Raw genomic sequence first — 14,506 nt, 5'->3', positions numbered from 1 at the left:
TGGCAGTCAATTAGTATATTCCCTCCTTATTGGCTGCAGGTGGCGCCATCCTTGAGGGCGGGGCAGTCAATTAGCATATTCCCTCTTTATTAGATAGGATAGTAGGAAGTCTAGAGATACTCTAAATTAATGAGTCCACAAATAGAGGTTTAAAGCTATCAAAATGATTGTGACAAAAATAAAGTGTGATTGGCAGAAGTTGGTGAGAGGAAGATGATTTAAATGCCTGAAACTCACCATTCCTAAAGGACAGATCAGTGTTTATTTAAAATTGGAAGATCAAGAGTCCCTGGCTGGGTAGCTCAGTTGGTTAAAGTGTTGTCCGGATATGCCAAGGTTTCAGGTTCAATCCCCTGTCAGGACACATACAAGACTCAACCAGTGGCCCTGGCCAGGTGGCTCAGTTGGTTAGAGCGTCATCCTGTGCACCAAAAGGTTTTGGGTTCCATTCCCTGTCAGGACATTTGCCTGGGTTGTCAGTTCGATCCCTGGTCCAGGCGAGGACAGGAGACAACCAGTCAATGTTTCTCTTTTTCTCTTTACCTCCCTCCCTCGCTCCTTCCCTGCCTTCCTCTTTCTTTACAAAAAAACAACATATCTTTGGGTGAGGATATTTTTAAAAAAAGAATCAACCAATGAATGAATAAAGAAGTGAAACAAATTGAGTTTTCTCTCCCCCCCCCACTCCTCCCTCCCTCTCTAAAATAAAATTGGTAGATCAAGAACCAGAGGTCAAAGTATTCTTAGTGATTCTTCATTTTATATCTTCGTATAGTATAGTATTTGAACATTTTTTCTTAGAAAATGGATGTATTACTTTTACCTACCTCCCTCCCAAAAAGAAAAACACAGAAAACCAAAGTAGAAAATACACTGAAAACTGAAGAGAGCTCGTTTCTAGGAAGAAAGCTGGTGCATTTCTCCTTTATACTTCATATCAGACTTGAGACGAGTCTCTGCAAGTACTGAAACTTGGAAGGTGAACGGAAGCACGGTCACTAGGAAGACTGGGGACTGCCTTTACCAAGCAGTATTTGTAGGACGGGTTCCTAGTTCTGTAAACTCAGTTTGCAGTGCTGCTTTGTACTTGCTGTTTGCTCATATTTATCTTCTCTCAGATTTGAGACAGTTTTTGCTGCATGATTCCTTATAATTTATTTTTATTGCTTTGACATGCAGCTGTGTTTCCTGCACAGGCAATCTTCAGAATTCAAGCGGTCTCTCAGTATTTTACAGGAATGCAACTAATTGATGAAGGAAATAAATTTGAGGAAATACAAATTTCAGTTGACCTCTGCTGTTGTTTTATAATGGAGGTAAAAAACAACACACCAAAAACCTGAAATACGCACCGCATGGTAGAGAACCAGTTCCCTGCTGCTGATAGCATCGCTCCCCTGTCCCCTTTGGAGCAGGGGAGTGTATGTCATAGGTATTAGGATCCCACATTGTGAACTTTGTAAGCCGTGGAGTCGGTATTAGGAGAGGTGCCTTCTAAGGGGATTCCAGTTGTGATGTTCTTACAAAGGGAAGCTTGGACGCGCTGTGCCGATGTGAGTTTGTGGGTCACCTGCACTGGAGGAGCCTGCCCTGACTGAAACGGAAGGGTGGGTGCTTGGCCTGGATCTTCTTTCTCATGTGGACAGCACTGACAGCTTATTTTGAAGTCGCATAGAAGATAACTGCGCCCCTGCCGTAGAGAAGGAAGAGCTGGGCAAGGGGCGGTGGAAAGGGGACCGACGATTAGACTTCCGAAGGCGAGGCCAGCAGCAGCGCCCGCCTTGCGCGTCCTTGGCCTGCGCTCCGTGTGCTCGCACTCCATCGTGCTTGCGGTTTCCGAGGAGCCTGGGTTAGACAGGATGAGGTCTGTGCTGCCTTTTACTTGTGGGACATACGTTTACAATATATTACGTACGTCATCATAGGAGATTCATTGCTGGGGCTGTTCTGTTTGAAACACCTGAATATAGTCTGTGTTATACTTACAGCACTCCGCAGAAATATTGCCAGTGTCCATCAATTAATAGCAGTAAGTCATACTTTTCCTTTGGCCTCACTCTGGCTGTGGGTTTTCCCCCAAGGTATATACTAACCGTTTACTAGGGAAAAGCATAACATTTGTGGTTGTAAGTTATAGATATTATGGAGCAAAGAGTCTTAATGCTTCTTGTTCTACACTGAATTCCAAATGCAACAAAGCACCTACTATGTGTCAGCCATTCAGAGAGGACCAGGACACAGTTTTGTCTGCCAGTTGAAGGAGATGATATAGACACCTTATATCTGTAACATAAGGCAAAACGTGGGCAGTGGAAGGCGGATGTTTCAGCCCGACGGCTCGAGAAACGCCTACTTTGTCCAGACATTTGAGATTGACCGAGTCCTTTTGCAGAAAGGTTCCCTGGCTGTTACTCTCTCACCCGCGCTGCTTTCGGCGTTCTGGAGGTGGTGCCGGCCGGGGAGGCTGGGGCGGCAGCGGCAGCAGCAGGGCAGCGCGCCGTGCGTCCTGGGTTGCATGGTTGTCCTTGAGGGACGGGGCGGTCTCCCCGCTCCTGCAGGTCACTCCAGGTAAATGCCCTGGTGGAACACTTGTGGAATTGTTTCTGAATTGTGGTAGTGACCTAGTTATCGAAGACATCATTCAATCCCTCCTCCGCTTATTTTAATATTTAATACTTATGTAGCCCCCTCTGTGTCAGATACTTTCCTGAGTGCTTTACATATATTTAATCCTCATGTCAATTTTGTGAGGTAAATACTACTTTATCCCCATTTGATAGACAAGAAAACTAAGGTCAACTGTCTTGTCCGGGATTACACAGCTAAGGAGAAACTGAGGTAGGGTTTGAACCTGGGTAGTCTGGCTCCAAAGTCCATGCTCGTATTCAGTAAGCTGTGTCACAAAAGAGTGAGCAATATGTGGCAACATGGAATTTGGGCTGCTCCTGAGGAGAGGTGGGGAGGTCCAGAACACATCCCCTCTCTCTTGGGTGTTGCCATAGCGAGGTGGTGCGCTGTCCCTTCACCGTAGCACATAGCTGGCAGTGGAAAGAGAACAGGCCAGGAGGACCCTGTTCCTAGGCCTCTCTGTGGTGGTCACAGAGCAGTTTTGCATGTGCCTTACTGTCCAGTGCTTGGCTCTGCAGAAAAGATGGGATTGGCCGAGTGCTGGGGAGAGAATGTGTTTTTAGCCTGTTTCATCCAGTACTGTGACGCATGCTTTTGGTTTTTTGTCTTCAGTGTGATAGTTTGATTAAATGTTTATGGAAACAATTTTCAGATACCATTAATTGGAAAAAATAAGGTGGTATAATAAAACTTTACTTTGGATTCCAGATGTATACAGTTGCCCGACTATTCTATTCTGATGCAAGCGTGATTGCCCTGTGCATTTCAAGATACAAAAATAATAGCATGATTTTGACTTATGGCCATTTATTTTTATAACTAGGAACCCTGAGGCCTCTGCAATATGAATAATTCTCTGGAGAACACCATCTCCTTTGAAGAGTACATCCGCGTGAAGGCGCGGTCTGTCCCGCAGCACAGGATGAAGGAGTTTCTGGACTCACTCGCCTCTAAGGGGCCAGAAGCCCTGCAGGAGTTCCAGCAGACGACGACCACGACCATGGTGTACCAGCAGGGCGGGAACTGCATCTACACCGACAGCACCGAAGTGGCCGGCTCTTTGCTTGAACTTGCCTGTCCAGTCACCACCAGTGTTCAGCCCCAGACCCAGCAAGAACAGCAGATCCAGGTTCAGCAGTCACAGCAAGTCCAGGTAAAGCAATGTTGAGGTGCATCCTACTTCCGAGGCTCTATTTGCCATCATGGTTGTGTTTAGTAAGAGGATCACATCTATATACGGTCTCAGAGGTTATTTTCACCAAGAGGAATACTCTCTTTTAAGCATTTTCTTTAGTACAAAGTTTCATAGTTCATGCAGACTAAAAATATTTGCAATAACTGTCAGTGACCACAGATGCTTGCCATTTGCTTTGGAGAATTGAAGAGTCTGAAAATCAGAGGTCTTCTGGGACTATTTGGATGTGACACACTGATGTGACTGAAGTTCCCTTCTGTCCTATCTCCCTAAGCCAGTGATGGCGAACCTACGACACGCGTGTCAGCACTGACACGTATAGCCATTTCTGATGACACGCGGCCGCCTCAGCGGCCGCATGCTGAGGATGAAACATTTGCTGCTCCTGAGGATGAAACATTTGCGAAATAATGTTTTTTCCTCAAAGTGACACACCACCCGAGTTATGCTCAGTTTTTTGGCGAAGTTTGACACACCGAGCTCAGAAGGTTGCCCATCACTGCCCTAAGCAGATCAGGAACCCAGGAGGGTTAGCCTGGGCTCATTACTAAAAGCATGGCATTTAGAACTAACTTTAAAATGGAAAAGCTGGTGTATTCTAGCGATCCTCATCTAGTAGTATGGCTCCATGACTCGGGTCACCTGCAGATTTCTAGGTCTGCATTTGCTATTTATAGGCCTCAAGAATTAATAATGCTAATGCATAATGAGCTTTCCAAAAGAGAAACTAATACATTTGCTGGGTGGTAACAGTTTTCTTCTTTAGGGTTCTTTATGTGAAACTAAATCTCTAGTTACAAATGCTGCTTTCTTGCTACTGAATTGTGGTTGCATTTCATTTTGCCCTTGATGCTTTTTTTCCCACCGACAAAATAGAAAAGGGAGAGGAAGAGGCAGGAGTGTGGTGAGGTATGTTCTGGTGAAAGAGAAGGTAGCCCCTTTGCCTCTTGGGACTGCAAGTGGATATATGATATGTGCAAGAGTAGTTTTTTACTCTATTTAAAATTAAAAATTCCCACCAACAGTGGTGTATGAGGATTCCAATTTTTTTTACATCCCCACCAACACTTGCTATTTGTCTTTTTTTTTGTAGCCATCCTAGTGGATTTGACGTGGTATCTCGTGATTTTGATTTGCATTTCCCTGATAGCTAACAATGTTGAACAACTTTTAATGTGCTTATTAGCCATTTGCATGTCTCCTTTGGATAAATGTCTATTCAGATGCTCTCCTGTTTTTTCTGTATGATATGAGGAAGAGGTCCAACTTCATTCTTTTAACATGGATAGCCAGTTGTTCTAGCACCACCCTTGGTTATCTTTTGTGCTGTCTCCTTCTGCTAATAGATAGATATACTCCCACATCTGCCTTTGTGTTTTCTTTCCTATTTTCTAGCTGTGTTTAAAGTAATATAGATATGTGTGTCTGATGGAAAAAAATCTTTCCTTTTTTTGTGTGAAATTTTGTAAGTTTATTGAGCCAAACTGATGACATATGCCATAAAGCAAGATCTCAAATGCTCCCAAGTCTTTCCTGTTTTTTTATATATTTATATTTTTATTGATTTCAGAGAGGGAGAGAGAGAATCGTTGATCGGCTGCCTCCTGCATGCTCCCTACTGGGGATCAAGCCCACAACCCAGGCAGGTGCCCTTGACCTGAATCGAACCCAGGATCCTTCAGTCCACAGGCCGACACTCTATCCACTGAGCCAAACCAGCAAGGGCAAATCTTTTCTTTTTGTAAATTTCACACTATGCATAGCATCTTTCCATGCTGCTGAAGTAACAACAATAAGATGAGTTGCATTATCAGAAATGTATGATCCAGGATAGAGTAACCTTCCTCAAATTAAATATTCAGGAATCTTGTTGGGTTTTTAAGGACAAGGATGTCTTAAATAAGCACTCTAACAAAACAAACGAATAAACAAAACAAAAACAAATTCATATATACAGAGAGCAGATTGGTGGTTACAGAGGGGAAAGGGCAGATGGGTGAAGGGGTCAGTGGTGTGGAGAGAGTTGCTAACTAGGCTTTGGTATTGATCACTTTGTAGTGTATACAGATGTCGAATTACAATGTTATTTACATGAAACTTAGGTCATACACCAATTTTCCTCTTTTTTTAAAGGCACTTCAAGGAATTGTTAAATAGTGCCTGCATTTTATTTTATTTTTAAATATATTTTTATTTATTTCAGAGAGGAAGGGAGAGGGAAAGGGAGATAGAAACAGCAATGATGAGAGAGAATCATTGATTGGCTGCCTCCTGCACACACCCCGATGGGCTGGAGATCGAGTCTGCAGCCGAGGTATGTGCCCTTGACTGGAATCGGACCTGGGACCCTTCAGTCCGCCGACGCTCTATCTACTGAGCCAAACCGGCCAGGACAAAGGGGGTCACATTTTTAAAAAGGAGTGAAAAATGAGCAGAAGGTCTGATACTTCCTTTGTAGGCCCCAGTTGATAGTCTAGTTGCTCTCACGTGGGTGTATGTTGCTCTGAATGCAGTGTGATCTGGAGAATTTTGCAATGGTTTTGGTGGCCTCCTGAGAAGCCTGTTCTGGCAGTCCTTCCTCCTCACATTGCCAAGGCCCTCCGCCTGACTCCTCTTCCCTGCGGGGCTGGGTCTCCGTGCTGCCTCACTTACTCACTGGGGAATCTTGTCGCCGCAGGTACAAGTGCAGGTACAGCAGTCTCCGCAGCAGGTGTCCGCCCAGCAGCTCTCCCCGCAGCTCACCGTTCACCAGCCTCCTGAGCAGCCCTTCCAGGTCCAGGTGCAGATCCAAGGCCAAGCACCACAACCGGCAGCTCCTTCCATCCAGACCCCAACTCTGCAGAGCCCCAGCCCCTCACAGCTCCAGGCAGCCCAGATCCAGGTGCAGCACGTGCAGGCAGCACAGCAGATCCAAGCTGCAGAGATCCCCGAGGAGCACATCCCACATCAGCAGATCCAGGCGCAGTTGGTGGCTGGCCAGTCTCTTGCTGGGGGTCAGCAGATCCAAATCCAGACCGTGGGCGCCCTCTCCCCACCACCGTCCCAGCAGGGCTCACCGCGGGAAGGGGAGCGGCGGGTTGGCACAGCCAGTGTTCTCCAGCCGGTGAAGAAGCGCAAAGTGGACATGCCCATCACTGTGTCCTACGCCATCTCAGGGCAGCCGGTGGCCACCGTGCTGGCCATTCCACAGGGCCAGCAGCAGAGCTATGTGTCTTTGAGGCCAGACTTACTGACAGTGGACAGTGCCCACCTGTACAGTGCCACTGGGACCATTACGAGCCCCACCGGAGAGACCTGGACCATCCCTGTTTACTCTGCCCAGCCCCGGGGCGACCCTCAGCAGCAGAGCATCACCCACATTGCCATTCCCCAGGAGGCCTACAACGCAGTTCACGTCAGTGGCTCCCCCACGGCCCTGACGGCTGTAAAGCTGGAGGACGACAAGGAGAAGATGGTGGGCACGTCAGTAGTGAAAAACTCCCATGAAGAGGTCGTGCAGACCCTGGCGAACTCTCTCTTTCCAGCACAGTTCATGAATGGCAACATCCACATTCCAGTGGCTGTGCAGGCCGTGGCAGGCACATACCAGAATACAGCTCAGACTGTCCATATATGGGACCCTCAGCAGCAGCCACAGCCACAGACCCCCCAGGAACAGACGCCACCGCCACCGCCGCCTCAGCAGCAGCAGCAGCTCCAGGTTACTTGTTCAGTAAGTGAGACTCCTCTGTGGGCAGCCTGCGCCCTCAGGACCCACTCCAACCCAAAACCTGCCTGGCAGCCTCCGGCCCTTCTGGTTGTTCATGCCGTGACGTTAGTCTTGAAGTAGGATAGTGCTACTATTCTAGGTGGGGTGGGGGGTGGGGACAGAAGCAGCAGGTGAAGCTATGAAACAGGAGTTCTGTCCTGGTACCTGGAGGTAAATGAAATGGTCAGTAACTGCTTTGGGGTTACCTGGGTGCTTCATTGTTAATCTCTCTTTGGGAGAGTACAGTTCTGAGTAGAGACTAGTGGTACCCTAAGTGGTATCCTCATCCCAGGAGCTCCTTTCTGTGTCACAAAGGAAAGGATCTAGTGGAGCCTTAGTAGTTTAGCACAGACTCTCAGCTAGCTCAGTGGAGTGGACGTGTGATTGTTCCTTTTTTCATTGTCATCTGTGGACACAGTGTAGGTGAATTACAAGGTCTAAAATACCTCCTGGTTGGCCTCTCACCTTTGGGAGCCTTGAACAAGCCATTTATGCAGTGGGATTTCGCAAAGGTGTTTTTATGGTCCTTAAAAATCCTATATAATAAAAGGCTAATATGAAAATCGACCCAACGGTGGAATGAGCAGTCACTATGACACCCACTGACCATCAGGAGGCAGATGTTCAACGCAGGAGCTGCCCCCTGGTGGTCAGTGCGCTCCCACAGGGGGCGTGCTGCTCAGCCAGAAGCCAGGCTCACAGCTGGCAAGAGCAGCGGCGGTGGCAGGAGCCTCCTGCCTCTGCTGCAGCGCTAAGGCCCAAGTGGGTCTAAGCCGTCAGTCAGACATCCCCCAAGGGCTCCCGGACTGCAAGAGGGCACAGGCTGGGCTGAGGGTCCGTCCTGTACACGCCCCCCCCCCCCCCCCGCAGTGCATGAATTTTGTGCACCAGGCCTCTAGTAGTACCAGTAAGCCTTGGTTACTTGGATTTTCTTCTATGACAGCTACATTGAAATTTTTTTAAAGCTTTTTATTTTGAAATCATTTAGATTTATATGAAAGATGCAAAAATATAATTCTGTTGAAATTTTAACTTTATAATTGTTTTGCTCTTTTATCATTTCTAATAGTTAGCGTCTCGAGGCTATCCTCTTTTACGACTATTAGTGAACCTCCCAGTCCTTGTCTAGCAGAGCTTTAGAGTGGACCTAGAGCCTCTGGTCTTGTGGATCTGCCGAAGACAGTGTGCCTTGCAGGGCAGGGGCTCCTGGGCTGCATGGGAGGGAGCTGACAGACAAAGCACTGGCGGACCCGGGACCACGCTCAGAAACTTGGGCAGTAAATGATGTTGATTAGGCAAAAGCTGACCAGGCACCAGAACGCGACCTTAGGTGACCTCATTGAGGAACTTTTACGTAATCAGCTGCAGGCCCAGAAGTAGCACAGGACAGTCGCTGCTTCAGGCAGCTTGTAGTCCGTGGTAGGAGTGAGAACACGTAATTTCTGTTTCTTTGAATTACTATAAGGCAGCAGAATGAAGTGTGACATTGTGTGCCACACACGAAGAAAAGCTGGGACTTCAGAAATCATTCCCGGTTAAAGTCAGCAGCGGCATCCTTGTGGGGAAGTGGTGTGTGTGCTGTGGTTTATAGCTTACGTTGACAGACTGGAGCAGCACTAGTACAGAGCCGGGGTGGGAAGAAGGGACATGGCCTTGGGCAGCATGAGGAGGGGGCGCTGTGGGAGAGAAGATAGTACGGGGGCAAAGGAGTTACCTTCACAGCGTGAAGAGTTGAACTTGATCTGAGGGTTTGGGGTGGGCAGTTTTTCAGATTCCTAGGAGTGTGATTAGAAGAAGAATCAGCCCGGGTGGTGTGCTCAGTGGTTGATCATCAACCTATGAACCAGAAGGTCACAGTTCAATTTCCAGTCAGGGCACATGCCCAGGTTGTGGGCTCCATCCCCAGTGGGGAGCGTACAGGAGGCAGCCAATCAGTGGTTCTCTCTCATCATTGATGTTTCTCTCTCTCTCTCTCTCTCTCTCTCTCTCCCCCCCCCCCCCCCCCCGCCTCTCTGAAACCAGTACAAATATGTTTTTAAAAAAGAGGAAGAGTCGAGTGTGGGGTGAAGTGGTTGCCTCTAGGAGAGACCAGCGGGACGGGATAGGGCCCGGTACTGCGCTTTCGCTCACAGGCCTGGAGCTCATCGTGCCTCTCGGCTCTCTTGGGCCTGATGGTCCAGTTTGCAGGTCAGGCCTCTTGGCACTCATTCGTCTCTTAATCATTTGTACATTCAGGCCCAGCCGATGTGGCTCAGTGGACACAGCGTCAGTCTGTGGACCTAAGGGTCCCGGGTTCGATTCCGGTCAAGGGCACATGCCTGGGTTGCGGGCTTAATCCCCAGTGGGGAGCGTGCAGGAGGCAGCCAATCAATGATTCTCTCTCTTCATTGATGTTTCTGTCTCTCCCTCTCCCTTCCTCTCTGAAATCAATAAAAAACGTATTTTAAAAAAAATAATAGTTTGCACATTCGGGCCCTTCAGCAGAAGATCTTTCCTGGAGTTCACTTCAGTGGCCCGTGCTCTTCACGCCATGTCTCCTCTGGGAAAGGCTCCGGGGCCTTACATCCGGCATTATTACAGAAGAGAACCATTGGGAAGAGGACTCCTCCGGCAGGAAAGATCAGTTTGTCCACGGGCCCCACAAACACTCCCTGCCTCCTCCTCAGGTTCTGGGCGCAGGAGCAGAGTGACCAGTCTCTGCCCGTGGGGTACTCACAGCCCGGGGGAAGGCAGTTGTGCTGTGGAGTGAGCTGGACTCAGAGAGGGTTGTGCTCCTTTACCTGCCATCCCTTTAGGAAAACTCTTACCGCCATGTTTATGGCAAAACCTCCCTCCCTTGACCTCTCATCCACCTCCATCGCTTGCCGTACTTCTCCGCTCTACGTTATTCCCAGAATCCTCAAAAGGATTCTATGTACAAGCTGATTGCACTTGTTAGCCAGTTTTCAACACACAGCAGCATGCTCTTGTCAGGCAAGGCCAGCAGTGGCCAGATCCAGCAGGCTCATCTGCTTTTAATCTTAGCAACACCCAGCACAGCCTTCCTGAACCTCTCTGCTGGGCTTCATTCTCTACACTCCTGGTGTCTTAGCCATTGCTTCTGTCCCTTCTCAGGAAACGAGTGCCTGTTCCTTTCTCCAAACCATCCGTGTTGATGTTCCTCAGAGAGCGCTAGCCCTTTTCCTCCCTCAGGAATTTCTGTCCTGTGTGTGGTTTTCGCATCAGCTAGATCAGGGGTGGGGACGTCTGGCCCCGGGGCCATATCATTTGATTGGGCCCTGCCAAGGCCACCACAGACAGAACTTGAAATTCAAGAAATCTAGGAGCTTTTTTTCATAGCAACATAATTTTAAGTTGATAACGTTGTATGGCCCTCGAATGATGTTATAAATAAGTGAATGGCCCTGGGCAGAAAAGGGTTCCCACCCCTGCTGCAGATGGTGCCGCTGCTAGATGTTCACCAACACGATCTGCCAGCATTGTTCGGTTACATACTGTAACTCCTTTAATTCCTCCACCAACCTGTGTTACAGTATGTAACTCATCTTCGGTTACATACTGTAACTCACTTAATTCCTCCACCAACCGTGTGAGATAGATACCACCATCTCCATTTTACATATGAAGAAACAGGCAGAGGGCTTCAACAACAAGGCCACCATTAGTAAGCAGCAGAGTTGGGATTGAACCCTGGACAGGCAGGCACTGCAGTCCATTCCCTGTGCTGCATTGACGCACATCTTAGACTCTCTAGACCAGGCGACCTCAAACTACGGCCCGCGGGCCACATGCGGGTGTTTTTGCCGTTTTGTTTTTTTACTTCAAAATAAGATCTGTGCAGTGTGCATAGGAATTTGCTCATAGTTTTTTTTAAACTAGAGTCCGGCCCTCCAACGGTCTGAGGGACAGTGAACTGGCCCCCTGTTTAAAAAGTTTGAGGACCCCTGCTCTAGACCATGCCTTTCCCATTAGATCTCTTCCCACACATTCAGCAGTTACTTATTTACTTGGATTTAAGAAGATCTCTCAGCTCTTCATTAGCATCAACTCTGCCACTATCGACGCTCCCCAATTCTAGAAAGTGGTAGCATTAGCCAGTCACCCATTGTGTAAGCCAGAAACCCAGGAGTCATCCTGGAGTCTGCTTCCCATTACTCCTCACAGCAAGTTCATCAATAAGCCACATTGGTTCTACCACCAGACTTCTCAGACTCCCTGAAGTCCTTGCCACTGCCACCGTCTGAGTCTAGGCGACCAACACCTGCTTCCACTTTGGCTCTTCATTTCATTCTCCGTAGATCACCACCAATAATTTTTGTTTGTTTGTTTTTTGTTAATCCTCACCCGGGGATATTTTTTCCATTGATTTTTAGGGAGAGTGGAAGAGGGACGGGGAAGAGAGGGAGACAGACAGACAGACGGACATCGATGTGCCCTATCTGGTTTGGCTCAATGGATAGAGCATCAGCCTGCGGACTGAAGGGTCCCAGGTTTGATTCCAGTCAAGGACACATGCCCAGGTTGCAGCTCGATCCCCGGTAGGGAGCGTGCAGGAGGCAGCCAGTCAATGATTCCCTCTCATCATTGATGTTTCTATCTCTCCCTCTCCCTGCCTCTCTGAAATCAATAAAAATATTTTTTTTGTAAAAAAAGAAACATCGATGTGAGAGACACATCAATTTGTTGCCTCACACACACACCCCAACCGGAGCTGGGGATCAAGCCTGCAACCCAGGTATGTGCCCTTGACTGGGAATCGAACTTGTGACCCTCTGATACGGAGGCCGAGTGGTCTAACCATTGAGAAACACAGGCCAGAGCTAATTTTTTTTTAATCCTCACTCTAGGGTATGCTCATTGATTTTAGAGACGGGGGAAGGGAGAGGGAGAGAGAAAAGAACATCAATTGGTTGCCTTCCATACATGCCCCAACTGGGAATCAAATCTGCAACCTAGGTATGTGCCCTGACTGGGAATCGAACTCATAACCTTTTAGTATATGGGAATATGTTCCAACCAACTGAGCCATACTGGCCAGGGCAAGAATAATCGATTTGTTTTTTTTTTATGTAAGATTATGTCACTTCCCAGCTTAAAACTATCCAAGGGGCTCCATTATCAATAGGAAATCCTCTGCACCACCGTGTACAGGTCTTCCTACATCAGTACTTTCCAGCCTGGGTACTGCCCATCTTCACTGGCGGGCATTGGACACGTGTGGGAGAATTTTGTTGTCGAGATGCTTGGGAATGTTACACGTAGTGGGTAGAGGCGCACAAAGGAGGGACCTCGCCAGGAAGCCAGCAGAGAAGCGGTCCCCACCTCCTTACCCAGTCCGATTCCTAGATTTCCAGCTTGAGGAGATGGTGTAGCCATTGAACAAGGGAGGGGGGGTCTCTCAGGAGAGTAGTTGTGGGTGGAGAGAGGGGTGAGTTCTCTCGGTAGAGGTTAGTGTGAGGGCACAGGGAGGTGTCCAGTTGGAGATGCATCGTCCCACGGCGGGTTACGGGGAGGTCTCCTTAGAGTTAGCATCGCTGCGAGCTGCAAAGTTAGCAGTCATTTCCTCAAACACGGAAACCTACCTGCGCGTACAGGTGAGACTCAACAAGGAGGGTGGGAGCTGAGCTAAGAAGGGGGTCAGAGTGGAGTTCCGGGGTTGGCAGGCATGCCAGGGCCTGGCAATGTTATTGCTTTACCTCCTTAATCATGTGTATTATCAAAGCTTGTACAGTCGTATGTATTGGATGACAGCAGATTTGTGTGTCATGGATAAAGGATTTTGCTTTTGATTGGGATGGTTTGACCTTCCTCAGGAGAATTGCTCAAGGAAGTTTGTTCAGAGTGTGGACAGGTGTGTGAGCCCCAGAGCCTGTGCGTGGTGTCTGCCCCGCCTGCCGGGGACGGTGGTTCAGACTCCTGGATATTCTCTGCCTGCTGGTCTGCAGGGCTTGGCTCTCAGCCCGCCGAGGGTGGGAGCACCCTTCCTTTGGAGGCAGGAAGCTAGCGCGGGGCCTCCTGTCGCAGTGTTATTGGGATGGGACGGGGGAGAGGGCCTCTGGATAGCTGGAGAAGGCTCACCCTCCGAACCTGCAGTGGCAGGGACAGGGACGTGGCTTGTTTGTTGTCCTTTCCTTTCTCTAAATGATGGTTCTTCACCGGGGTTGGGCATTGAAATCACCTGGGAGATTTGAAAATACCGATAGCAGCAGGCCCTCAATTTAGACAAAATAAATCAGAATCTCTGGGGATTAAGGCTTGGGCATGTGAGTCACTGCTCTGGAGACCTGGTGCTCAGAGTGTGGTCAGCAGACCAGTTTCGGCACTTGGAAGCTTCTTAGAAATGCATTCGTGGCCGGTGTGGCTCAGTTGGCTGGAACATCATGCCATAAACCAAAAGGGTGACAGGTTCGATTCCCAGTCAGGGCACATGCCCAAGTTTCGGGTTCGATCCCCAGTTAGGGTGCATGCAGGAGGCAACCAGTTGATATTTCTCTTTCCCTCTCTCTAAAATCAATAAAAACATGTTTAAAAAAAAAAAAAAAGTACAGCCAGGGCGGAGAATCACGGTACTAGGCTTTGCTATCCCTGGGGTAAGGAGTCGAATTTCCAAGATTCTTGAAAATAGGACAGCATGGAGAAGAGAATTTTTTTATTGAAAGAACTACAAGTAACATTTTCCTGGCAGTTTTGCTGAACAAAGGGCCTGATGCGAAGGAGTATTGACGCATTTTGATGGTTTCTCTCTCATAGGCTCAAACTGTCCAGGTTGCTGAAGTTGAACCACAGTCACAGCCACAGCCTTCCCCAGAACTTCTGCTTCCGAATTCTCTGAAGCCAGAAGAAGGGCTTGAAGTATGGAAAAACTGGGCCCAGACCAAGAACGCTGAGCTAGAGAAGGATGCTCAGAACAGACTGGCGCCCATTGGGAGTGAGTG

General features: G+C 48.4%; 1 protein-coding gene across 2 annotated transcripts in view; it reads left to right on the top strand.

The window, feature by feature from the left end:
• QRICH1 (glutamine rich 1) overlaps nucleotides 1–14,506 on the top strand; it is a 33,616-nt gene that overhangs the window by 7,476 nt on the left and 11,634 nt on the right. For both annotated transcript variants that reach the window (XM_008155765.3, XM_008155774.3), the window contains 3 exons: nucleotides 3,452–3,781; nucleotides 6,501–7,535; nucleotides 14,322–14,499. In XM_008155765.3, the coding sequence (XP_008153987.1) occupies nucleotides 3,473–3,781; nucleotides 6,501–7,535; nucleotides 14,322–14,499 (1,522 nt within the window). In that variant the 5' untranslated portion in view covers nucleotides 3,452–3,472. The remainder of the gene's footprint in view (nucleotides 1–3,451; nucleotides 3,782–6,500; nucleotides 7,536–14,321; nucleotides 14,500–14,506) is intronic.

The sequence above is a fragment of the Eptesicus fuscus genome, chromosome 18, assembly GCF_027574615.1.
Source record: "Eptesicus fuscus isolate TK198812 chromosome 18, DD_ASM_mEF_20220401, whole genome shotgun sequence".
In the NCBI taxonomy this organism is placed as follows: Eukaryota; Metazoa; Chordata; class Mammalia; order Chiroptera; family Vespertilionidae; genus Eptesicus; species Eptesicus fuscus.
This window is presented reverse-complemented; position numbering and strand designations above follow the sequence as displayed.